At 36.9% G+C, this 24,360-nt stretch overlaps 3 protein-coding genes across 6 annotated transcripts in view; 2 read left to right on the top strand and 1 right to left on the bottom strand.

Moving 5' to 3' along the window:
- The window catches only part of Smash (smallish), a 140,195-nt gene extending 134,527 nt beyond the window's left edge, over window positions 1–5,668 (top strand). For 3 of the 4 annotated variants that reach the window (XM_076388407.1, XM_076388404.1, XM_076388405.1), the window contains 10 exons: window positions 158–385; window positions 1,228–1,589; window positions 2,351–2,723; window positions 3,247–3,303; window positions 3,448–3,770; window positions 4,156–4,396; window positions 4,472–4,674; window positions 4,797–4,969; window positions 5,088–5,252; window positions 5,528–5,668. In XM_076388407.1, the coding sequence (XP_076244522.1) occupies window positions 158–385; window positions 1,228–1,589; window positions 2,351–2,723; window positions 3,247–3,303; window positions 3,448–3,770; window positions 4,156–4,396; window positions 4,472–4,674; window positions 4,797–4,969; window positions 5,088–5,252; window positions 5,528–5,550 (2,148 nt within the window). In that variant the 3' untranslated portion in view covers window positions 5,551–5,668. The remainder of the gene's footprint in view (window positions 1–157; window positions 386–1,227; window positions 1,590–2,350; window positions 2,724–3,246; window positions 3,304–3,447; window positions 3,771–4,155; window positions 4,397–4,471; window positions 4,675–4,796; window positions 4,970–5,087; window positions 5,253–5,527) is intronic. The other variant, XM_076388406.1, reaches the window with a different exon arrangement.
- A 4,364-nt stretch (window positions 5,669–10,032) lies between these two features.
- Window positions 10,033–15,505, top strand: LOC143185728 (fibroblast growth factor 1). The gene is made up of 5 exons (XM_076388954.1): window positions 10,033–10,293; window positions 11,436–11,680; window positions 14,542–14,729; window positions 14,837–14,940; window positions 15,188–15,505. Exons 2-5 carry the CDS (start codon window positions 11,463–11,465, stop codon window positions 15,374–15,376), a joined length of 699 nt encoding a protein of 232 aa, XP_076245069.1. The 5' UTR covers window positions 10,033–10,293; window positions 11,436–11,462; the 3' UTR covers window positions 15,377–15,505.
- Window positions 15,506–16,464: 959 nt separating this feature from the next.
- Window positions 16,465–18,017, bottom strand: LOC143185729 (uncharacterized). Its single transcript, XM_076388955.1, has 4 exons — window positions 17,681–18,017; window positions 17,156–17,275; window positions 16,994–17,080; window positions 16,465–16,907 (listed from the first exon to the last, which is right to left on the bottom strand). Exons 1-4 carry the CDS (start codon window positions 17,751–17,753, stop codon window positions 16,765–16,767), a joined length of 423 nt encoding a protein of 140 aa, XP_076245070.1. The 5' UTR covers window positions 17,754–18,017; the 3' UTR covers window positions 16,465–16,764.
- Between the last annotated feature and the right edge of the window lie 6,343 nt (window positions 18,018–24,360).

The raw sequence follows: 24,360 nt of genomic DNA, 5'->3' as shown, positions 1-24,360 counted from the left end.
TTAAGTTTGAGTTATACCTTTTCTATAAAAATTCTTTAAAATTATTTTATTGTCGTATAAAAGCTTAGAGGAAGAATTTATAATATAACATAACTCCCTTTACAACAGATTCGATAGATATACTGTTTCTAAAACTACATAAATTTTTTTCGAACAGATTTTACCACTAAATCTCTCTAGTGACGAAGAGATAGTCGCAGGATTGGCGTTTCCTCTAGGACCACCAACCAGCGTGGAACCCCCGAAGGAAAAGCCACCCCCACCTCCAGTGGATGTCAGCGACGAAGAGAGTCTTCCGGTAGAACCCTTGAAAAGATTAAACTCCACTCGTAGAATAAAGAAGGAATTACGCACGAGGCGTTCTGATTTTCTTGGAATTGAAGGGGTAAGCAATCGTTTTTAATATTATAAATATAAATAGTCAAACACGTTCTTTTTTAAGAAAATAATTTTCCATTTTCTGTTCATTTAAATATCTCAGGGATATAGTAAGCATAATGTCTGAAATTTTTCTCTTCTATTCATTTTTTACTCGACACTTTCATTTTTTCTCGCACGTTCCCACCTCTTCAATGGCTTTCACTTGTTTCCGGAAGCTAACGTGTTCCGCCGTCGTTGGTATATTCACGTTTTACGCTGTGAAAGATCGTATCGCAGGCTAACATCGTTTAATGATATTAATTGGAGTACGTGAATGGATTTATGTAACACACAATCGTAATTATGTACACTGAAATATCCAGACGGAATTCACATGCACGGTCGTCGATTGTGTGATGCCTGGAAGAAACTCTTCACAAAAAAAGACCACATACTAAAGTGTCGAATTTATACAGATTCACACATTTTTATTGATTCACAGATAATTCATAGATCTCTGTTCCTTTCTCTAAAACAGAACCTATTTTGGGTTGACGCAAAAGTTCGTCCCATGGTTCAGTTTAATTTAAGAAAAGAGGCGAACTTTTGCATTAACCCAATAAAATACATCTTAAGTATCCTAGGTACTAAACAACTATTTTCTTCTTTTTATCTCTATTTTTTTCACCACCACTCATAATTCCTAACTCCCGACCACTTACACAGAAGCTGTCGATCCAAAGTCCTAACATTCTCAGCCAACTAAAACTCAAACACCATAACACTCGAGTCATCACGTAGGTGCAGAAGGTTAAATTCTAACAAAGCTAGATCATTCAAGCGAAACTCCACGTCCACAACTTGCAGATAAACGATGACGAGCTGGAACGCGAGCTGACCCTAACGAAGCCACCAGATATGGCAGCGATCCTCGCCGAGGAGAGGCGCATCGAGCAGCTTCATCGTCGCTCGTACGATACCGACAGCAATTATGAGCAGGACTCCAGCCACGAAAGGGACTCTGGGGTCGAGCTGGGCCACGCCGAGGACTGGACCAAACAGCCAGTCAGCCCAGACATGTCCCAGCACAGTCGTCAAAGCAGCGAGCCATTCGGCGCCAGTGTCACTTCCTCCGAGGAGGATGAAATCACGAAGAAGGAGAGGGAGATCATCGAAGTCCTCGAGAAAGAGGAGCAGTGGCGGTACGGCAACAATCGTGAGATGAACAGGTAGGGGTTTTCCAGAGGCAATTACTATGGAGGGCTAGAGTACTTTCTATCGATTTGGAGGTTCGATCCTATCTGCTTCCCTTCTTGGATCGGTTGTATATTTCTTTCCTCAATTCTTTATTTAATCTGGGTAATATTATATTCGTTTCTTTTAGTTTCATTTTGGGTTTATGGTATTTATTTACGTCAGTTCTTAGGTGTTCGGAATGTTACTCCTATGGCTGCAACTTTTGAGCTCCCTTGAAGTAACGCGCGCTTGAGTCTTGAATTTAACTTCCGCCTAGGCGTCTGGAGGAACACCTTTGTTGTAATATCTGAATCGGAGGCGTCAGTTTCAAGAACTCACATGTCTCCCTTTAATATTATATCCTTCATAAATTGTACATATACAAACTGCTTTGAAAAAGTAAGTTGTCCCCAAAATAGACCACTTAAACCTGTGAAACAGACAAACTGACAGCTCCGATCCGCAAATGTGCATCCACTTATCTCCAAGCGTGTCTTGTATGTATATATCTAATTATAATTGAATGTGTATTTCGGGAACAATGTATAAAACGGTGATGAATAAAATAAACACTTTTACCTTGAATTCATGGTTCTTTCCTGACGCTTTTACATGCATCTATCGCTATCGCTATCACTAGAACTATACCTCATTACTCTATCTCAAACTTCTGAATGCTAGCCTGTACATAGACAAACAAAACACGACGGCAAGGGCGTGTAGTCGAGTAACTATGAAATTCATGACGAAACAGTGACTTGGGGGAGAAATTGGCGCACAAGCTGCGCGAACTCGAGGAGGAGAAGATGCAGCTGGAGCGAGAACGCGCGCAGGAAGCAGCCCTTCGTCGGCAAGAAGAGACCCTTAGAAAGAACGAAGAGAACATACGCAAACAAGAGGAGACGCTGCGCAAACAGCAAGAAGAAACAGCGAGGCAGCAGGAGGCTGTACGCGCTGAAGCAGAGGCGAAGCGCGCCGAGGAGAAGAGGCAGGAAGAAGAGCTGAGAGCGCAAGCGGAACAACTGAGGATCCAAAACGAGATCGAGGAGGAACGGAGAGCAGCTGATGCTCGACGCAAAGAAGAAAAACGCATCAGGGCTATGGAGAATCAAATTCGCGAGCAGGAGGTACTAGATTTCTTTATTTTCTGATTGTGAGTGGCTTGCAAACGTTTACGTAGAGGTGTGGAAATTAGTTTGTGGTATTAGATAATTGTCACTGAGTTTCTTAGTTTGTGTTTTTCAAGGATTCTTGAGATATCTTATCACCTTCAATTTTGAATAGCTTTGAAGGTTTAATTCACTTTGCCTCATACAACACGCGAAATGTAGACTTATAGTAGATCAAAAATTCATTTCCAATAGAATAGTATACGCCTTCATTCGATTACCTGGTTTTCAAATTGAGAAATTTTATATGGAATATGAAATGTTTAATTTCCTTGTCACTACTTTAAGAATCCTCTCATGTAGAACTTTTTGTACCCTAACTAATTTCCACGACCATTGTGTGGCAAAATAAAATCACAACTGTAACAAAGCTATAGCTTAGAAGAGCTTGCATATAAATGTAGGCAATTGAAGTGCATGCCGTAAATTACAAATACATCGCACTGTAAACGCTAACGGGAGTGTCGATAATTATTCGCAGAACGAAGCATTGGTTGGTGCTGGGTTGAACGATCAAGAAGACGAGTTTGCTTCTGTGGTAAGGGAACATTACCTTAAAACAATTCCGCTTACGTTTTCTAGTGTGCACATTAGTATCATCGTCAAATTAAGAGTTCAAATTACGAAATTACCATAATGAGACGCGTAGAGGTTTACTACATTATCGATTCTTTGTGAGCAGGAGGTCTTAAGAGTGGAAAGAGAACTGCTTCAATTGGAACAAGAAGAATTGAAACGACAGCGCAACAATTTAGCATATCGTGAACAGAAACAGTTAAAATTGGCGGAGCAATTGCAAGAACAGTGGAAATCATTGCAAGACGTCGCGCATAGTTCTGCTAATAATATGCAACCGTACAAGAATCAGGTGCCAGTGAATTATCGGTCATCCATGCCGAATCTTCAGCTCCAAGATGTGCAGAGAAGAAGACCGCCACCACCACCGATACCACCAGCGAAACCATTGCGTTTGATAGAGCAGAGACAGAGGGATGTGACTATCAGGTAACTTACACTTTTACACTGACTCCAACTTGTCACTTTATTTTATAAACATATAAGATGATCGATTTTGCAAAACAAGATAAATAAGACACTTATTCAAATGTTCAAGTTACAACGAAGCATCGCTGCATCAGCCTTCAAATAGCCACCAGGCAGCAGGAAATGCAAATTAGAGGCAGAATATACGATCTCTAATTGTGTCGCTTAATTTCCTGCTGAACCTTTCCGCTTTGTTGCGTCTGATGTAACGTTTTCTGCCAGAACGATAGATCATACGTTAGCTCCAGTCTTCAGTTGCAGCTCGATCATTCTTACAGTTCAAGCGATTATGAGAGGACTCTTCAAAACATAGATTAACTAGACTGTGATTCCTTAAAATGTACAGAAACAGCAGGATTCCGTCTGCGGATTCGATTCCGCAACAAGTTGACGCGTCCTTGCGACACAGCGCATCGGTCACAACGCTTTCGAGCCACGCTGGCCAACAGATGAGCAGACAGACATTGCAGGCACTCAGTGCAGTTCCTCGGCCACGGATCGTTCAGAGTGACCAGTGGGTCCAGCGAAGGAAAAGCGACGTGCCACGAGGCGCTCATGATTTGAATTACCAGCATTGGCTCATTCAAGTGAGTATTATAGTTACACTGGATATTGATAAAAACAATTAAGCGCTTTGCTAACGCTGTAATATTGTATTGCAGGAAGCAGAGCAGAGAAGAATTAGCGAGAAGAATCAGCGATCACCAGCGCGGAAACCTCAAATGCACGTAACAGGAACATCCGTTCCTTACGCCACAGCTCCAACGAGAACAGATAGTAAACCATTACCAGATTCCATTATTCAAACTCTCACGCAAAGAGTACAGAACAGAGCACAGGAAAAGCCTCTTCCACCGAGGAGAAGGTGAGAAAATAATGGAACTCCTTGTGATTTCAGGAACTTATAACAAATTTGTTAAGGTACCTTCATAGAAGGAATAAATACTATCTGTTAGGTATAATCCAATATTTTATTTGGTTTTCCAGATTGGAACATAGCAACAGCCACGAACACCTTTCCGCACTGCAACACCAATCGCAGCAGCATGTCTTGCAACCACAGAAACCCCAGCAACCACCGCCGATAAACCCCGAGAACCAGGAGAAGATGTTGAGCGTCAGCGGGAAAAAGAAGTGCTCGCATTGTGGCGATGAGTTAGGTATGATAGATATGAAAAAAATAGATTCTTAAGAAAAAATTCAATTACATTAAGTAGTTCTAATATCAGTCACCAATATTTTAACTAATTTTCTATTATTGTCTGTTTGTTGTTTCAGGTCGAGGTGCAGCGATGATCATCGAAAGCCTGCGACTGTTCTATCACATGGAGTGCTTCAAATGCTGCGTGTGTCACGTGCGACTCGGTGACGGATTGATGGGAACAGACGTACGCGTTCGAAATCACAAGCTTCACTGCCATAATTGCTACTCCAGTGACGACGGTATTCACATTAAATTTATGCTATTTATATCTAACTTCAGATTCTGAGAATCGTTTAGAAACTCCGCTACAGTAATGGGAGTTAGCTTTTGACCTCCAGCTAGCATCCATTTCACTCGTCTTCCGCTCGTGTTACAGAAACTTGATCTCCAACCACATTTTTTAATTGGCCAGCAGGTCAATTAAAGAATAAATAATGTCAGAGCAGTATCACTGTATTTTATGTAGAGGTTATGCTTCGGTGAATTCACATCTCGCGCAATCTTTATGTTTCAGGTGTCAAGTTCAGTTGTGTTTGAGACCACGGAACAGTAGCTAATGGGACCACGCTGACTAACTTGAATATAGCATTCTTCAGCTATATTTTATAAGTTATAGTTGACCACTTAGCTACCGATAACACGCGACCGTGACGTCAACAGATTTCCTTTTTCCCCTGTACATAAATTTTGACAATCGGATCGAACGAGAAGAGTATAAACGACGGAATATTCGTTTACGTATGTAGGTATCCTTTACATTTTAACAATTGAAAGTGGAGTATCGAGATTTCTCGAGTAACGATTATTCATTTTCATCGACTAACCGTAGGACGTACATAGACAGCAGATGGCGTGTAAATAAAACGTGTATTTATGTAATTAGCGTAAAGATAGGCAATTAACGTGAAGAAAACCACAAGGCAGCTGTTGCCGAACGCTGGTAACGCAAGGACCAAATCCTCGTAATGGCATAATATCGGCCAAAAAAGGATTCATTGTATATTTTTGTATTATAGTTACTTCGTGGTATTTATGAGACATCCCTGATGCGTGACGGTTATAATATAAAGAAACCCTTCCTCTCTTCCCAACTGTTTCTCTTCCTCCGAAGCTTCCACTAAATGCTTTTGCGATTAGTAGAATCGTTCGAATCAGATCGAATAATTGTGTCTCCCCCATGTACGAAGATTGTTTTAGACTCTAGTTTGACTATTACGTACAGTAATTAACTGTAGTTGCGTACTGCGATTTCCAAAATGCGAGTTGTTTCTGTTTCTTCCTTACTTGAAAAAAAGAATCGATGCGTCGCGATGGTGACGATATTTAAGCGTGTCCTCCTCGTGATCGATGATATTCGCCCTGTTGTGCATTCGTTATCGCATCGAAGATGCACATTAACTATTGTGAAATATTGTATGATACGTGTCTCGCGTTACATCGCAACATGTAATTTTATATTATCGAGAATAAATGTTTATTATAGCGACCATGAACGACTTTCTCGTTTTGATTTACAGTAATGCAAATACTCCTTTTCTTCCAGCGGCGTGACAACGATCTTCGTATTAATTACACGGTAATTTACACCCTTAATTATTTTGTAGGAAATAGCATGCAAATACATGCGTGACTGTTTCATTTGAAAGAAGATCGTTGATGATCCATCGTTAGAGTACATTTAACAAGTGCGGTGAGAGCCAAGTATCTCTTCAAACAGATAGAAAGAAAACTGATGACGACGGAAGATGAGAAGCCAGAGGTCGTCGAACGTCGCAAGGTTCAAAAGCCTTCACGCGCCACGATGTCTCTTACGGTAAAATCTATACTCGATGCTTTGGTATCGCGATTATTTTTCACTGAAGCGTACAATCTTATTCAAAATTGAAATTATACGATTGTAGTACTTTGAAAAGGAAATTAGATGTTAAAAATTATTTTCATTCGTGTTTTTTTAAAAAATACATAGTAAATTAGAAATTCTAGAGAACGAAGAAAATAAGTTCCCAAATAAACAAATAGAGCGTAATGTCAGTGCACACATGTGCAAGGAAGCCGAGTATCCGTTTTGCCGCACCTTGCTTCCTTGAAAACAATTAATACTAGGTCGCGTTGCATAATCGTGAAAAATTGTCGTCGATGAGGGAGGTGGAATCAGTGGCTGGAACCGCGTCAGAGCTCGTCACGCGGAATTGAATTACTGCAGGACTCGCTTTATCAGTTTCAGTAATTCGAGCGTCGCCTCTCTATTAATAGGTGATCGTTACTTCGGTCTATGTGAAACACGTGCAACGAAGATGTATCACGAAAATACGAGAATTGCAACGTAATATATGAACCGTGCTTCCGTGATCTTGATAAATCGGAGATCGTGTTAGTCCGTGTTACCGTGATAGGTAGTTGGAGAAACCTAATTAAAGTTGTCAGTTTGACCACTCTTGTTGACACTTACCTTATCTCTATAACGAAATTCTTTTTATTATACTGTAATATAAAGAATACAAAAAAATGAGCATAGAAAATATTATAACTCAAAGTTTCAAATTTACGAAATTTAATTATCAAGTAGTACCCATGGATTAAATATTTTTTTAAGATTGAAAATACGTTTAGCCTGAAATCTACAAATACGCAAAGATTTCATGGAAAGTTTGAGGATTCAGGAAGTATCTTTCAAGTAAAATAATTTAATATTATAGTAGGGTGGAACCCCCAGTGTCCTCGAATGATCAATTAATCGTGAGCTGACTATAGTTCGACTTCAATGTATAGTACTGAAAGATATAGTTTGATTACTCATAGTGAGCAGGTTGTAATTAATAGAATTGAAAATTGGTTTCTTGATGTTCTGCTATCAGTAAGAGTAATAAATTTTTCACAATCTCGCGACATCGTTCCGGATCGTGCGTACATAAAACACGCATGTACCTCCAGCTCGTTAAACACGGACAATACGAATCTTGAACTAGAGCGTATCATTTCGAACCGCCTATGTTGTTGTCGAGCATAAAATTAACCCGTCGAATAGATAATCGATTCGGTACGATACTTTCACGCAACCACAAATCTATAACATTTACTCGAGTAAACCACAAACCGTCTTGTAAAGGAGCAAAACATAAGTTTTATATCCAATTTCTCAAAATTATACCGTGCACTATTTCTATTTTATGTCTCGTGACAAATTATACGATTGCATGATTCATCGTGCTAGAGAAATTTCGAATCAGTTAGTCAGCGTAACATTCCACAATTGCTGGTTGCTAAAGAGAGATCAGCTACTTTTAGGGACCTTGCGTGCTACGAAATTACTTAACCTGTCGAATCGCTTTATCGACACTGTTAATTCGGCTACTGTCTATTAATAGACCTACACCTGCTTTAGCATGCCCCAAGTTTAAAAGCGATCGAAGAGGAAACAAGCTAATTTTTTCTATAGAACATCGCACGGTTTTAGCCCCGGATAAATATTTATTCAAGACGATTTCTAATTACTCTCACAGTTAATTATAGAGGAGTCTAACAATGCTTAATCATTCTTTGATTAAAAATATTATTTTATTCATTGGACTTTCCACTGTGGGAAGTATTTCTCTGAAGGAGAAAATACTGCTGAGAACAAGACGAAGTAGTCTGAGCGCTACCAATCGTAAAGCTTGATTTTTCTGAAATATTGTGCGCATTAGGGTCACCCTTGAGAAAAAAATATCACGCTACTCTTTGAACTTTCCTTTATAAAATATGCACATCAGAAGGGGGAGCGTCTTTAGAAATAAGCAGGATAAAAAATAAAAATAAAGTTCCTGAATTGCTGTAAGAAGTATGACTCAGGTACCTATAATGTTAAAACTCCATTTTATTTTTAGTCTTACAATATTGCATATCTTTAGCAAAATCAACCTATTTTATACACCTTCTTCTAAAAAATGTGTAGGTACTGATGACAAAAATAAAAATTCTGTACGCGCATTACAAAAAAAACATTAAACTTAGAAAGTACATGCCTATACAACAAAAAGTACATAGCTGAATAATTTAACATTTTTTATTAAATACCATTTATTATATAATTTGAAAAACGTATATTACAAATACGACGAAAAAAGTTGATACTAATATATCGAATAGAAAGAATTTCGATACTTTTAATCACGCGAAACAATATTTGAACTCTGACGCATCGATAATCCAGTTAGAATTTTTGTGGCGAGAAATAGTAAGTTGTTTGACGCGTAGTATGCGTGCATTGATCTAACCACACAACCGTTGTTACTTATCCAAGACCACAGCATGGCCTGCAGCGGTTAACAAGACCCTGAAGTCCACACTTGGTTACATTTTTAAGCTAACGAGTTAACTAACTGCATAATTTATACGCACCTTATACTAGATATTAATTTTACATTTCACGTGTCCATTAATATCCAGGGAACTATTCCTTCCTTTCAACATTTCACTATTCTATGCAGAACATTATGCAAATGCCTTCGTATATTAACTACAACCACAAGTTTCTCTTCTTTCATCGCGATATTATTATCCTTACTCTCAGGCATCAATCATACTAAAAACCTATTACAAAATAATCCATAAAACAAGCGCCATAAAAATTTCAAATCCAAAAAGGAATTTAAAGTTCATCTCTTGGCGGGAGTTTCAAAAATTCATTAAAACCAGAATCTTCATTTTTCCTACGAAACCAAAAACTAAAGATCATCGATTCCCTGAAACTTCAAGCTCAGTTTCACGGAAATCGCTGCACAAACTAGCAAGCGTCAACATTCGTCGAATCCTCGTTGACGGGGCGTTGCGCGCGCGTTCGCCGACGCTTCGCGCACAGAATCACGCGAACGCGCGCGGACAAAAGATCTTTCGCGTTCTTCAGGTTTCACCGCGTGTCCCATTTTTAATTTAGTCTGCCTCGAATTGCTGACCACCGCTGACTACGCCGTCTACCAATAGACCGGCGTCATATCCCAGTATTATCCAACGAAGCTCGACGGAGCCGGCTCAGTCGCGTGATAAACGTGGAGCACCTAGGTAGGTGCGTCTCCACATCCATCGCCGGTAGTGGAAACAATGCGTCGCTGCTGCTCGTGGATCCCGTGATACGGAACACGACCTGTTCAATAGATGCTGTTGCCGGAGTGTTACGAAATCGGCATTTCGATTCGTGTCAGCTACTGTTTTTGTTGGAGCTGTGCTGGCTCGTGAAACGGCCTTCCTGACTGAAAAATCATCGCGGAAGTTCTGGTGGGAAAGCCGCTTCCCAGGAGACTCCAGGTGAGTTTCGTCTTGGGGCACATGGATTATTTGTTTAATGTTTCGGTGTGTTTTAAGAAAGTGGGCGTGGAACATTTTCTTTTCATCAAGACTATCTATTTTTTAATCTTCGGTAATTTTCTGATGATTGTATTTTATTTTGTATTATTTAAAAGTAGAAGTAATATAACGATGATAATTATTAGCTAAATTTGAGTGGTTTCGGTATTAATATTTGGTGTGTTTTGCAAGACAGTTTTGGGTGAGTGATATTTAGAGTGCTGTGCTGGAGCGAGACGTTCTTCAATTTCACTTATTTACCTCTTTTCTGATTCTATGATACCATCGCGTTGGAAAGTGAGGCGTGAATTTAAAATGAATATGTAGGAGCTTTGTGGTATGCATTACGAAATAGGAAATAGTGGTGTTTTCATATTTTAGAAATATTGAGTGTTCAAGAAACAATTTTTCAGAAATGTTAATACTTTTAATGCAAAATGTCGTGTTTTTCGGAATCACAGACGAGTAGTTTTTAAATACAATACATTTCAAAATAGTAGGTCATCGAAATGCTGAGCTATGTTTATACGTACAACTACAGTAATCAAAATACTAAAACTCTATAATGGGCTATTAACAGACCAAATCCACCGTTAGGCCTTTACGTGCAATCTATTTTTTATACTCCAAAGTAGAACTTCTGTATTTTATCTTACTGAGAACAAAAATGTAATATTCCATCAGCTGTGTAAACTGTACACTCCTCTATTTTATTAACATCATTATTATTATGGTAAGTACCTTTTATACCCCATAAAATTGAATATTATGACTCGTTTAATACCCGTAACTTTAGGCATATCCTACGAATATAGATTCCTACACATTGTTCACAGTAGTTTTTCATAGCAATCTCTTCTGTTAACAGAGCGAAACTACCGCTAATCCTGAACTGTACAATTCTCCGTTACTTTGAACATTTAATTTCACCTGCTACAAGGATTCTGTGACCTTGTACTTTCGATGCAAATAGATAGTGAATAAAGGTAGAAACAAACGAATAAAAATTAAAGAAATATTGGATGAAAAAGTGTACGTATAACATAATCATGAATGTCCACCGTTCTTCTAACTAAAATACTCTGAATTTTCTTTTCATCTAGGGATCAAAAAAAGTAAATCATCCAGCGATGAGTCTACGTTGGATTCACGAGAACTTGGAAGCACCAACGTGCGACGAAGAATGCAGTGACATCGATGACAGTTGCAGCGACGACAGCTACGATTCTGATCTATCGATCGGCGAGGAAAAAGGGACGGTAAACGAGAAAGAGATCAATGGAGATCAGAGAAGAAAGAGGGAGACTAGGAGGCATCCCACAACTACAGTGAAATTCGACGAGAACGGGTATTTTCCAGTAATTACAAGTTACCAATAACTTCCAGCGAGTCTTTGCAACCCGGTTGAAGTATTGATCGAGTTAGAATCAGTTCGAGAAGCTGCAATGATCTATCCTAGATTTTCCAATTAAAGTTCTGTTAATGATTAAAGCGAGTTGGATGTTGTTCGTCGCGTTCTCAATGAAGCAAAGTGCTGTGTAATAATTAAACTGGTACTAATTAAGTGTGCTACAAGGCAGATTTTAATAAGTTTGGAAAGTCTAATTATTGCACTAACAAGAACATGGAATATGGTATTGAATCTACTATGATAAGATTAATTTTACACTGCATCAGGTTGTTCGTCACCTGAATTAAAGGTAATCCCATTGTTTATTTTACATCAACGTTTACAGTGATGTATGATCTTCTGTGAGGAAAAGGTAGTGCATATTTTACGGAAAGTTTCCAGCTAAATCCGCAGACGTAATTTCCCTTTAATGCGTAGTGCAACAGGCATTCATTAATCACTTGAATCGATTAACTCTCCACCCCACGTAGAGCAATGTTAACAGTTTTAAATTTTCCATTGTTCCCTCTCGATCTTGAATACCAGTGACAAATCTAGGAACGAAATGAATTTTCTCTTCCGAAGGAAAATAGGTTACTAATCGCAAACGAGAACAAGCGAATGAAGTTGATTACTACGGTAAACAAGGAACCTTAACGAGTTCATCGATCGTATAACTGGATTTATTTTTTACTTTATGCCGTTGTAAAGTTAGTTTAAATTTATCAATCAGCTGGATGTCCTACTTTATAGATCTTTGAGCAATAATTAATTAAATGAATAATTAAATTCTTATTCTTAGAATGATGATGTCCAGGGCACAAAAATAAGATAAGTGATTCTATTCAAGGAACTAAAATTCAGGCAGAGAAACACATCGAAGAATGAACTTTAGAAAATTGTTCAAGTTTAACTATTTGAAAATTTAAAATTACAACGATGATGTGGAAATAAAGCAAATCAATTGGCGCTATATTTAAAACACCACTATTTAGTATACTAAAATAATTACAAAAAATTGAAATTATTTGAAAAAAAATATAGACTTTGATTCCACAGATATTCTATTTTTTAATGACCGGATCAAAAAAGTAATATACTAGCTATTTATCTCTAAAAAAATCATTCACAGTCCACAGAAGACCCGAAAATTATTAACACAAAATATTGTAGACATAACAAACTGATTACACTAATAGGACAAAAGGGCCCAGACAATGCGCTTTCAACAGGCAATCAAAATCGATTACATAATATCATGTCGGCCCATGAAACGATGCACAAAATTGCAGTCTCGCGGCGGGACGAGATGCACCTTGATCGCAACATTGAGCAGGGACAGTCGGTCACCCTCCGATACACACGTGTGGCGATATGCAATCATCGATCACTTGACTCGATTAACTTTCTGCTCTATATTGTTGCAGGGTCACTAGGTGCAGTAGGTACGTTATATATTATTACCAGGCATTCGAGCGCCGTGGTAACCGACGAGACTGCAATTCCACGCGAATTGCATTAAAGCGCACACGCACCTCCTGTACTGCGAAATTAGGATCGACGTGTCACGACCGTTCTCGAGTTTCGACAAATAGATCATCAAGCACGTTTCCTATTAACGGGGGCGTCCTCTTTTGCGCAATATCAAGACGTAATTCTGCCGATGCTGAATTTTAAACAAGCAGAATTTTATTTTCTTCGTCTTAATTTCTTTTCTTCATCTTTTCCAAGCATTGTCAGTTTAAGCTTGGTATAATATTATTTCATGGTAAATCATTCAGATAAAATTGGAATATCGATCAAAATTAGCGATTGAAATTACTAGTACAGTTGCTAATTACAGGTATTTTTGATTGAATAATATCTCAAGAAAGAAATCAATAAACTTCTCTCTCGGTTAGAGATACGTATACATTAATCACTACATCTCTTAAATACTAATGTAGAGATGAGTGCTATGAAACAGAAATATATTTCCTCTATTAATTTATTTACGACGAGTACGTCATTAATTACACAAATATAAGGAAAATATTTGTGTATTCCTGTGTTGTTTCGGTACCAATGGCTCTATTATCCCTGGTTGACGGTTTCGTTACTCTCGGCTGAAGTCCATCGACATTACCTTTCTTCCCCTGAAGCATCTGTTTAAAATTAACAGGGTTGGAAAACGTCTGCGGTGCACCGAGGCACGCTTCATTCACGAAGCTTGCTGACCTGAAAAGTCGATCGGCCCATTTTTCCAAACGTAATGATACGTTATAAATAGCACACCTCTGTGTGTCGGTTCACGTTAGAGTTCAATATTATGGCGATCCCCATCTTCGGTGTATTCGTTTCGCTGATCACAAACAAAGCGATCGTTACAAAGAGAGACATCACTGAACATCATGAACATAGACATCTTCATTTTTGACGCTTCACACGTTTAGACTAACACGGAAATGCACTGACTGCAGATGAAGAAATTACATTGGATAAGTGCAATAGAAAGTTGGCAAATATAGTTATCAATGTACTTTTCGTTTGTGGAAAATATTTTTAATTCGGGTCAAAATTATGACTCTTTAATGAAATTTAATTTTAAAATTCTGTTATATTGGAAACAAAATCAACGAAGTTTCTATTAGAAAGCGATTTGTGATAGTTAAGTTTCTAAATGAAAACATTGTCTAAATTTTAATTACAGTGAAATTAAGAATTTCTAAAAATTAAAATATTCAAAAAGAAGAAAGCTGTGAAATAAGATGTGTAATTTGCATGTGGGTCTCCGACTAAGAAAGAAAAATATACTGACCAAATATTAACTTTTTTTACAGGACTTCCCATTACATCAAATCGGAATTGATTAAACTACCGCCTTATGTAGTATGGGATCCAAGGAAAGCAGCCGAAAACCCAGTATACAATTGCTTAGTAATCAAACTGTTTTGTCGGACTGGTTACCATCTTGCCATCTCAGATTCAGGACGAGTTCGTGGTCTGGGTAGCACCAACGAACCACATGGTAATTATAGTAAAATTAATTTAGACAAATGAAAAAGAAAGTAACAGTATTATTTGTGTAAAGAATGTGTAGTAAAAAGGTTCTTTTACTTTTTTATGAATTTTTAGCTCTGCTTCATATCATACCAGTATCATTTGGAGTGATTCGAATACAGAGCATTAAAACTAGTCTTTACTTGGCTTTCAATAAAAAAGGTCGTTTGTATGGAGAGGTAAGAAACTTTTGTTAATTATAGCAGTAACATTATTTGAGTAAGTATGCAGTAAAGATAAGAACGTAGGACAGTAGTTAAAAATTAAAGGGATAAGTGTAGTAAAAATAAAAATAAAAGGTTGTATGTATTATAAAATTTAAAAGAAGAGAAAAATGCGAGACATGAAGAAAGAATTAGATATGGATAATGTGAAAACTACATTTGAGTAACTGACAAATGTTTATTTATTACTGAATTTCCACAGCCAAATGCAAACAAAGACAATACAGAATGGGAACAATGGAACGTAGGTTCTTATGATGCTTTTCGGTCGCGAAAATACGCAAACCAAGGATGGTGGATCGGAATAAAGAAGAATGGACGAGCGAAACCAGGAACAAAAACACGTTGGGGACAGAAAGCTATACAATTTTTAGGGATACGTCAGGAATAATTTCTACGAATAATATTTTATACGATATATCGTAAAATTACTTTATATCACCGCAAACATTACTTGGAGAAAACATTCAAAATTAAAATTTACATCGGGAGGATAGCAAATAATTTCTTTCCCATTTAGTGAAGATGAAATGAAAATCGAATTTATCATGAGGAATGACAGGAAGATTTTGAAATGGAATCGTGTTTTTTAACGTCAACGAAAAAGAGAATCAAACTTGAGAAGGATCATTCACCTTTCTTGGTAAATAAATAACTTCATTCACCTTCCAATAGAATATAATGTTTATTATAACACTGTGTTACTCAACAATGGAATAATTTGGGATTGTGCATTCTGCTTGTGCCCTTCAACTGAAACTTTGTCGCAAGTTGCAGTTTTAAATTGCAGTACATATTTTCCTTCAGTTTCTTTAATCATATTGATCGTTGATCGGTCATGCTGCGGGCAAAGTGTAGATGGAACTTTGCGATCAATCACGAGAATCCTTGAAATTTACACTTTGCCCGCAACATTCGTGCAAACGCCAACTTATATTATTAATATATTATAATTATATGTAATATATAATATTTATATGTAATTGTATATATATATAACTATTTCTTATCTCTTTTGTACACCTACATACATTGCATACACGTATATCGAAACTCCTAAGCGAAAGCTTTCAATTAAAAAACGCTGGTATTTGATTAAATACGGTAACTACAAACATTTCTTTACCCTTCCGTCTTATTTATAAATATCAAATACGTTGATTGCAATCAACGTCAACGAATTCAGTCTAACATTGGAAATAAACGCGGAAAATATATAATCTTTAGAACTGACTTATAAGTATCGTTTGATTTTCACGTACTAAATGTTTGAAATCTTTCCACGAAATAGTATTAAATCGTATTTATTGAGATCCCTTACTCCTCTGTTATTTGAATAAATTAAAATTGAGTTGTGTAAATGCAAAATGGAATTCTTTGGCAAATATGCGATAACAATAAGCACGTTACTTTGCAAGCAAAAAGCGTATGCAGTGACTAAAGAAAAGTATACATTTGCACAATTTTGAATCACACATTTTTAAATGGACGTGATTCGAAGATGAATCTAAAAGAAAGTAAGCAATACCCTTTGCTCGTAGATAACTACTCCGTAAAAAGTATGTACGGATAGATAATATGTAGATATTACTGAACAAATATAATATATAAAACGATATCTTAAAAATTGTTATATCTACAATAATTCCAATTTTCTTTCATCAAATAAGGCAATTGTAATTATAAATGCAACGTACATACCTTTTACGGAGGGTTACAAATCACATTATTTCAAGATCCCTGTTTCTTCAATTTCTTGTCTAATTTCAGAACATTGATTCACTTTTTCTTGGTATTCGGGTTGGTAGATTGAAAAACACTAGATGCTGACATTAAATTTTCAATGTACTGACTCAGTACCTGGTTTTCGCTTCTTAGTTTCAAGTTTTCCTCCTTAACACTGTCCACTCTCTGTGACAAATCTAAGCAACAGAAAAGTTTTTCCAATTATATTATATTCTTCTTGTAATAATATGCATTAAATTATATACTTTGAAAAGTTATTTACCATCTAAAGTATTCTGGAGCTCAAGTACTTGGGCAATCAATCTAGCCCTCTCTTCTTGCTCGTCAGGGCTGATATCTGGATCTAAACCTACAGCAAAATTATTTAACCTAAGTATACAAGATTACTTTATACTACTACAAAATTTATCAATATGAAACTCACTGTTAGGACTACAGCTTCCATTTGTGAAAGTAGATGGAATGGAATCCATGCTACGTCCTCTGCCCAATGCGTCAGATATGTGACAGCTGTTATCCAAAACTTCTTCCTCAGGAATGATTACTACGCATAAAAATACTTATACTTAGTATCATATTTGCAACCAAATCAAAGAATTAAAAACAGAAGTCAAGCGATATAGAAGAACAATTCAGAATACTAGAGAAAAACTTAAAATATAAAAATTCCCAAGTGACTCAAACTTCAGTATTCTATTGAGAAAAAGAGTAACATTATTCCAATTCACAACTTCAAACTATTGAAAACTAATCAACATTGTCCAACTCATTCTTTCGCTTATTCAAATTTTTGAAAACATTACTACAAATATAAGACTTCACGTACGTTCAAGAAACGTATTTAAATATTACAGTAAATGTAAGTGTGTATGCCAGACAGGTTATAGCACAAGATACGATAACAAAATTAAGGAAATTAGGTCAGAAGTGTTCACTCAAATTTCCTCACCCTGGGGATCGTCGTCTGCTAGAGGTATACTGTTCATGTCATCTTGAAGTTTGGCAGTCACGGATGTAGACATCTTGACGCCAAAGATCTTCCGCGAAAAGAAATAACACACTACAGGCAAACCTGCGCGTAAGGTTCGATGTTTGACCCGAGTTTATCGATTTCTTCGCGAAACTCGCACGAAACAAACAGCGCGTTTAATGGACGAACATAAAATATAAATGACTGCTGGTTTTTAACTGACAGAGATTACGCTATTCGCAAACTGGTGAAACGAATTTGTTAAAATTGACAATAACTTTTCGCGTAACTTAATGTCGTTTGACACTACTCGCCATTTGCTGTCTCGATGACACCTACAGGCGCTTCGACCTACTACCGTCTGAATCTTTTTTTAAAAAATCGAAACATTGTTTCACGCGCGATTAAAATTCAAAATGAAGAATTTAAATGATATTGAAAATTATTAGATACTTTAGTTTTTACTGAGTTTATAAAACTGGTTTATTTATCTATTTATTTGTATATCTAAAGATCTAAAATCATTATGGAGAGCCTACAATTTGATGTACAATAAATTGAATAGTGTGTCCATTGATTGCTTTGAAAGAATTTGAAAAATTTATTATAGGAAATAAAGTAGTCTATTTAGTAGCGACATCTACGCCAGTCGAGTTTTAAAATGAGCTCGAGGGGGCGCGGTAAATGTTGAGATAAGTACAAAGTAATTTGAAGCGTTTTAATTTTCGAGTGTTTTTTGGTTTTAAGTGAGCTTTCTTTATTGTTTAACATCTTGATGTTATTGAGTGAATGTTAAGTTTTTTGTGCCACAAACTTTTTTTTGAGGGACTCCAGTATTTGTGCTGTACCTACAAAGTATGTAAGTTTAACAATTTATCTCTCCAAAACTGTTAAATACTCTTGTTTAATGTTGTATGTATAGATACTGCATATTTTGTGCAATATTATTCTGTAAAAATGTGTAAAAATTGAAGGAAAACTATAAATTACCAAAAATCACAGATCTGGAATTATTTTCTAAATTTAGGCAAATAGAAGTAACCTTAACAAAGTAAATACAATATTATTAGCATCTATATTAATTTATTCTAGTATTATAAAGAACATTACAATTATGGTCAACAGTAGTCATTTCGAATCAAAATTAATTTGCTATACAGTATAACTAATATGAACTGATAAATTCAAACTTTTGTCAGGAGTATAAAATTTGGAAGTAGTATATTCCGTGTATGAACAGACGCTGGTTTACCAGTCTGACTATTCGAGCTCCTCGATATCGCTACTAGATGGCTGTAGTAATCAGGGATTTGAATAACTTTTTAAAACACTGTTTTACTGTGTAATATTATTGCATAATAATTTAAAATGTTGCTCATACGAGCAATATACTTTTTCTACTAATTTTTAAAGAATATACCTGAATCAAACAGAGTCAGAGAGAGTTTTCAATAAGCTAAATATCTTTAGAAATAATCTGGCTATATAAACAAGATTTAAATTGCACTACTTTGTAAAGCTTTAATTTACTTGTCTATATATTTCTGTAACTTCTCAGTAAAAATTAATGCTTACGAAATATCAACCGTTGCTTCAAAATTTGAAAAATTAAGTTCCCTCCTCTCGCTAAGTCTTTCTTAACGTAACCCAAGACCCTTCACGTTCTTTCTTTCAATCGGGGGTGTCTTTGAAGTTCACTGTCTAAATCCTAGAAGGTCGAGGAGTTTAAAAAAGGACGTCTCCTCCCTTTGACGGTGGATTTCACGCAAGGCTAAGTTATGCGAAGATGCTTCTTGTTTAAGCGCAAATTGGGTTTGCACGACACGAAGTAAGAACCCTCGCGGGGCACAAAGGTTCTCGTCCTTGAAATTAATTCGCAAAAGAGACAAAGGAGCATTCGCTCGTCGCGCAGCCGTTCAAGCTTCACGGTTGACGAGCCGTCGAATATTAGTCAAGTGGAACTGGGAATAATTGGATAAATAGTTGTTAAGGTTTATCAAGGATCTCCTATAGTATGCATCCCTCCCAAAAGAAGTCGCTTGAAGAGCAGCTTTTGATAGTAAATTTACGAATTGGCAGGGAATAGAATTTGTTGTGATGCAGAATGCAACTGAGAAAGAATTGAGTAAATATAAATTAAAACTGTTCCCTAAAGGTATTGTATTGTAATTCCAGAAGTTATAAAACCTAGTCTTTTTATAATATAAGACAGGGGAAGCATTATTTTGTTTGATTCTTTGGTTTCTAAGGGGTTGATAACCTTTTCTGGTTTATATAGTTTATTTTGTCATATTCGACACATGGGTTCGATCGATTTTGGTTAATCGTTCGAGGTTATACAGCAGAATTCCATCGTGCTGGACGCCGACGCATCTATTGATTTTGCAAGGGAGGGAGAATGAGAGGAATAAGGGAGGACAGCGGGGATGAAAGTGGTCCGACAGTTTTCTCTGACCGATGCAGTTTCACTTCCCAGAGATATCTTTTTCTTCTTTCATTGTACTCTACAACGAGACAGCAATTTCTCAAATCAGGCAGATTCCTTCAAAACCTGTTTTTGCCATTTTATAAAATAATTCCATTTTCGCAACGAATATGAAAAACATTATCTTCGAAAATTTTCTAGAAAATTATTTTTAGAAAATAAGCATTTTTCAGAAAATTATCTGATACCAGATTCTCTCTAGAAAATGATTCACTCGAATATTTTTCTGGCGATAAAACAAAAATTAACTTTGTATTCTGTGGTCGTAGCGATCGAAAAGGGACGAAGTTAAAGTAGGGAAAAGCCAAGAGGATCGAAGGGATGAATCGTTCGTTGTTTGTGGATATCTGGAATGAAGTGGTCGTACTGGTCGAAGGCGAATACTCTAGTAATCCTCCGATATACGTGAGAAGAAAATCAGATTTCTTAAACGTCAACCAGCTCCAGGAATTCCGAGCTGGTTGGGTGAAAAATTCGCGGAGATTTTTTCTGACGTTCCTCTGCAAATCGTAATGGAGTGTTCCCACCGTGAAATATAAACTCACAAAACGAGATATCATTTCTCTTAAAATGTAATCAAATTACATTTCAAGCGATATTCATAAATAGCGAAATGTTTAATTTTTCAAAAGTTTTAATATTATGAAATTTACTATTAATAATATGCGTAAATTATATCCCTTAATTTTTATTGCAATTATGTTACAAAAAAGGTTGATGAATTAAAGTTACAGAGGGTTAACTTTGTACGTTACGAAAATATTCATATTTTAATTACAATTTCGACGTTAATCTAACGAGATACTGATAATTCGCTCGTATATTATAAATACGAATTGTGAATATATTTTCTGATCGAAATTATAATTACTCGTTTGTCGTTTGTCAAACAAAAGGAATAGCCATTTCCAATTGAATCGTTCGCATGCTCACCGCAAACGATAAACCTGATAAAACTCCGAAACACGTCGACATAATTGTGCCCGGTTTAATTTAAATTCACGTTGATAATCGATGGTCATTAAACGAAATCATATCGTTGAGGACTGAGAACCTTGTCGATTTTGGTTTTAATTCAACTTAACGGTTGAACAATTTCTGGTACGCGTGAGGGACGCTAAGGAAATATATCAAATCCCTTTTCAATTGTAACTGAGGCGAATACATCCTTGAAATTTTAAGCGACTATGCTATGCGAATATTAGTTCTTGGTGTTTCTAGAAGTTAAAGTCCTGATTGGATTCTAATTCGATACAAATTAATTAAAAACGAAGTTGTATCTATTATTAAACAAACAATTTAGATACACTGTATTCTGTCGCTATTCGTTAAGTGAATTGGAAAATACTGACAGATTTTGTAACTTAAAAACTGTAGGTAATTGAATGTCAGACATGGTAATCATAGGAAATCATTCTTAACATATAGGGGATTAAGAAGATTAGTTTCAATATTAGATCTCTTATATCAGACAAAATCAGTAGAAGCAAAATAATTTTGGTAATAATATACTATATATAAAAATAATCATTACAATTACTGTATTTTCTACGTGTTTTCCATTTACTTTGCTAATACCAATGAAATGAAAATTTTTTATTGGAAATCTTATTGGAAATCAGCAAGTATCGATTCGATTTTGCATGGCTAGATGCTCATTAACTTTCGATCCAGCTTTTTTCCGGCCGTTGACACGCGAGGTCGCCGGAAGCGTCGGCCGTTCCGCTGAAAACGATTTGAGAACCGTCGCTTTAAAGCCCCACTTATCGAGCGCCTAGTTGGTATGATAATGTAATAAAATAAATGGAGGTTGCTGTTTCCAAGCGCTATAGACTCTCGTTCCCTCTCTGTTCCACGTCCCAGCGTTTCCCTCGTCCCATCGAGCCACCCTCTTCCTCTTCCTTCATCGTTCACCACCACCCCCGCTGCCACCATTTCGTTTCGTGTCCTGGCTAGTCCAGGGTCCTCGCTCGGTTTCATTTCAGCCAGCTCCCTCACCATCCCCCCATTGCCGCGGAGGGGTTGGAACGGGAATCGAGAAGGTAGAAGGGAATGGAGCTCACCTCGAAAGCGAAATACAACAAGTCCCGCCGCCATTGCTGGGTCACCCTTCAACGGGAGTTTTGTCGTCGCGTGGGTGGGAGCTTGACGGTCCTGTACGACGAGTCACCCCCTTTCGACCCCGATCGCCTGGGTTCACCGACAGGGTGGGGATGATAGAGGGGAAAGCGAGAGAGAAGGAGGATATACAGGGTGTAACAAGTGTACGTTGAAATATTCTCAAGAATAGTAGGAGAGCTCAAATGAAACACAAAATGTCTTATAACATAGTGCCCAACCTGACTTCATTTTGCAATAAGAATGACTTAAAGTTAATATTATATGTTAGACTAACAATCAGAGAAATCTGTAATTTTACAGGTTCATTAAGCAGCAGAAATGGAGCGAAAAAATCCTAATACAATTTATTGTGTCTTATGGTTTAAGTTTCATAAAACTTTAAAAATCCGCAATCCATTTCCTACGAAAATTAAACCACAAGAGACAAAATGCATCTGTAAAATTACAGAAATTCCTGAAGGTTAGATTATAGTTATATTGACTATAAAGCATTATTAGGACATTTTGTGTTCCATTCGAATTCCCTTATTACCCCTTGGAATAGAATATTTCAACGTATATTCGTTACACCTTGTATAAAAGATAGAGGAGAAATCGAGGGAGACTCTTCATGATGGGAAAAGAGGGAAGGCAGCAGGTGGGTTGGGAAGAGAGAAAGAGACTTGAAGGGGGTTGAGGCGGACGCAAGAAAGAAAGAAGGGGAATATAGTTCAGACAAGGGAAGAAAACGTATCATTGCTTCTAGAAGAAGGAAAATAGATCTTCCTGTGGAGTGACAGAGTCAGATCGCAGGGATGAGGGACAGTGTATTTATAGCGGGGAAGTAGGAAAAAGAAAGCGAGATGAAGAGTAAAACGAGAGAGGGATGAAGAGGGAGACAGGAAGGGAGGTCGAAAACTCCGCCCCTACATCCGCAAAAGCGAGTCAATACTATGACCAGCCATCCTTTCTCCTCCGAATGCTCTCTCGGCAACCTCGCGTCGCCTTTCCACCCCTTTCTGTCTGTGTGGAAGAGTCACGGAATATCGAAATTCGTTACGTGTCGCAACGAGGATACTCGGCTCGGAAGTTGCCAACGTCATGAAGCAAGCGCGTGTTTTCGGAGGGCATCGAATTTAGAATTGAATCGAATGTAAACGAAGCAGAATCGAAATACTCTGAAATCTTCTGAAATACTCTAAATCTGTGTGAGTATTTCTGCACCATTCTTGCTCCTTAGATGGTTCGGTGACCTTTCTCTTGCTGAACAATTCAGTGATTCCATTCTTTGGTTAATGGGAAAAATCTTTTCTTAAATAAATGATTATGGTGTGATACGTGAGAATAAAATTAATTATTTTTCTGTTGTTTTCATAAATATGATACTAGAAGTACGAATTAATAATATACTTTTATTTATTTCTATTTCTTTATTATAATCCAGTATATCGTACAAAAATCTTTGGAAAAATGGAGGATGAAAAAGAATAAATTGATAAAATTAATCTCCAATTATTATGTCATGTTAAAAGTTTAACATTCTCAGAAAATTTGATTCTATAAAATTGAATAGCTTCCATAAAACATTTCAATTATACAGATCTACACATTAAGGATCTGAAAGATCTTCCAACTCATAACAAATAAATATATAAACTTCCTTTACTTCATCAGTTAGCTGAACTCCATTTAGAATTCTGAAATATTCTGTAGACATAATTGCAAAACTACGCACTAATGGAAAAAACGATACAAAAGATGCATATAACCGAATAATATACAAGGAGTCATCCTCAGTGTTCCGACTGAAAGAAGCATTCCGATCGAAAAAGTATTAAGGGTGGCTCACCCCCATGCCGAGGCGTTTAACTCTCCGATTGCTTTGACAACTTAAGCAGGCCCTTAAACCTTGCTCGAGCCTCGATGTAATTTATAAGCGACCGAGGGGTAATTCCGTTGGGGACCGTCAAACTGCCATGTGGCAAAACCCCCGAGGGAAAGTCAGGGATTATACGGTGATAAATAAATATGTACGTTTATGCAACAACCACCGTGACTCGGGGAAGCCTGTACG

This window comes from Calliopsis andreniformis, chromosome 12 (genome assembly GCF_051401765.1).
Source record: "Calliopsis andreniformis isolate RMS-2024a chromosome 12, iyCalAndr_principal, whole genome shotgun sequence".
Lineage (NCBI taxonomy): Eukaryota > Metazoa > Arthropoda > Insecta > Hymenoptera > Andrenidae > Calliopsis > Calliopsis andreniformis.
This window is presented reverse-complemented; position numbering and strand designations above follow the sequence as displayed.

What these genes read in the sequence shown, in the direction of transcription:
- LOC143185728 (XM_076388954.1), top strand. Translation starts at nt 11,463, where the DNA reads ATGAGTCTACGTTGGATTCACGAGAACTTGGAAGCACCAACGTGCGAC. An exon ending in GTGAAATTCGACGAGAACGG is followed by an intron (nt 11,681 to 14,541) that starts GTATTTTCCAGT and finishes CTTTTTTTACAG; the next exon opens with GACTTCCCATTACATCAAAT. An exon ending in AAGGTCGTTTGTATGGAGAG is followed by an intron (nt 14,941 to 15,187) that starts GTAAGAAACTTT and finishes GAATTTCCACAG; the next exon opens with CCAAATGCAAACAAAGACAA.
- LOC143185729 (XM_076388955.1), bottom strand. Translation starts at nt 17,753, where the DNA reads ATGTCTACATCCGTGACTGCCAAACTTCAAGATGACATGAACAGTATA. An exon ending in AGCAGACGACGATCCCCAGG is followed by an intron (nt 17,276 to 17,680) that starts GTGAGGAAATTT and finishes TTTTATGCGTAG; the next exon opens with TAATCATTCCTGAGGAAGAA. An exon ending in GCTCCAGAATACTTTAGATG is followed by an intron (nt 16,908 to 16,993) that starts GTAAATAACTTT and finishes TCTGTTGCTTAG; the next exon opens with ATTTGTCACAGAGAGTGGAC.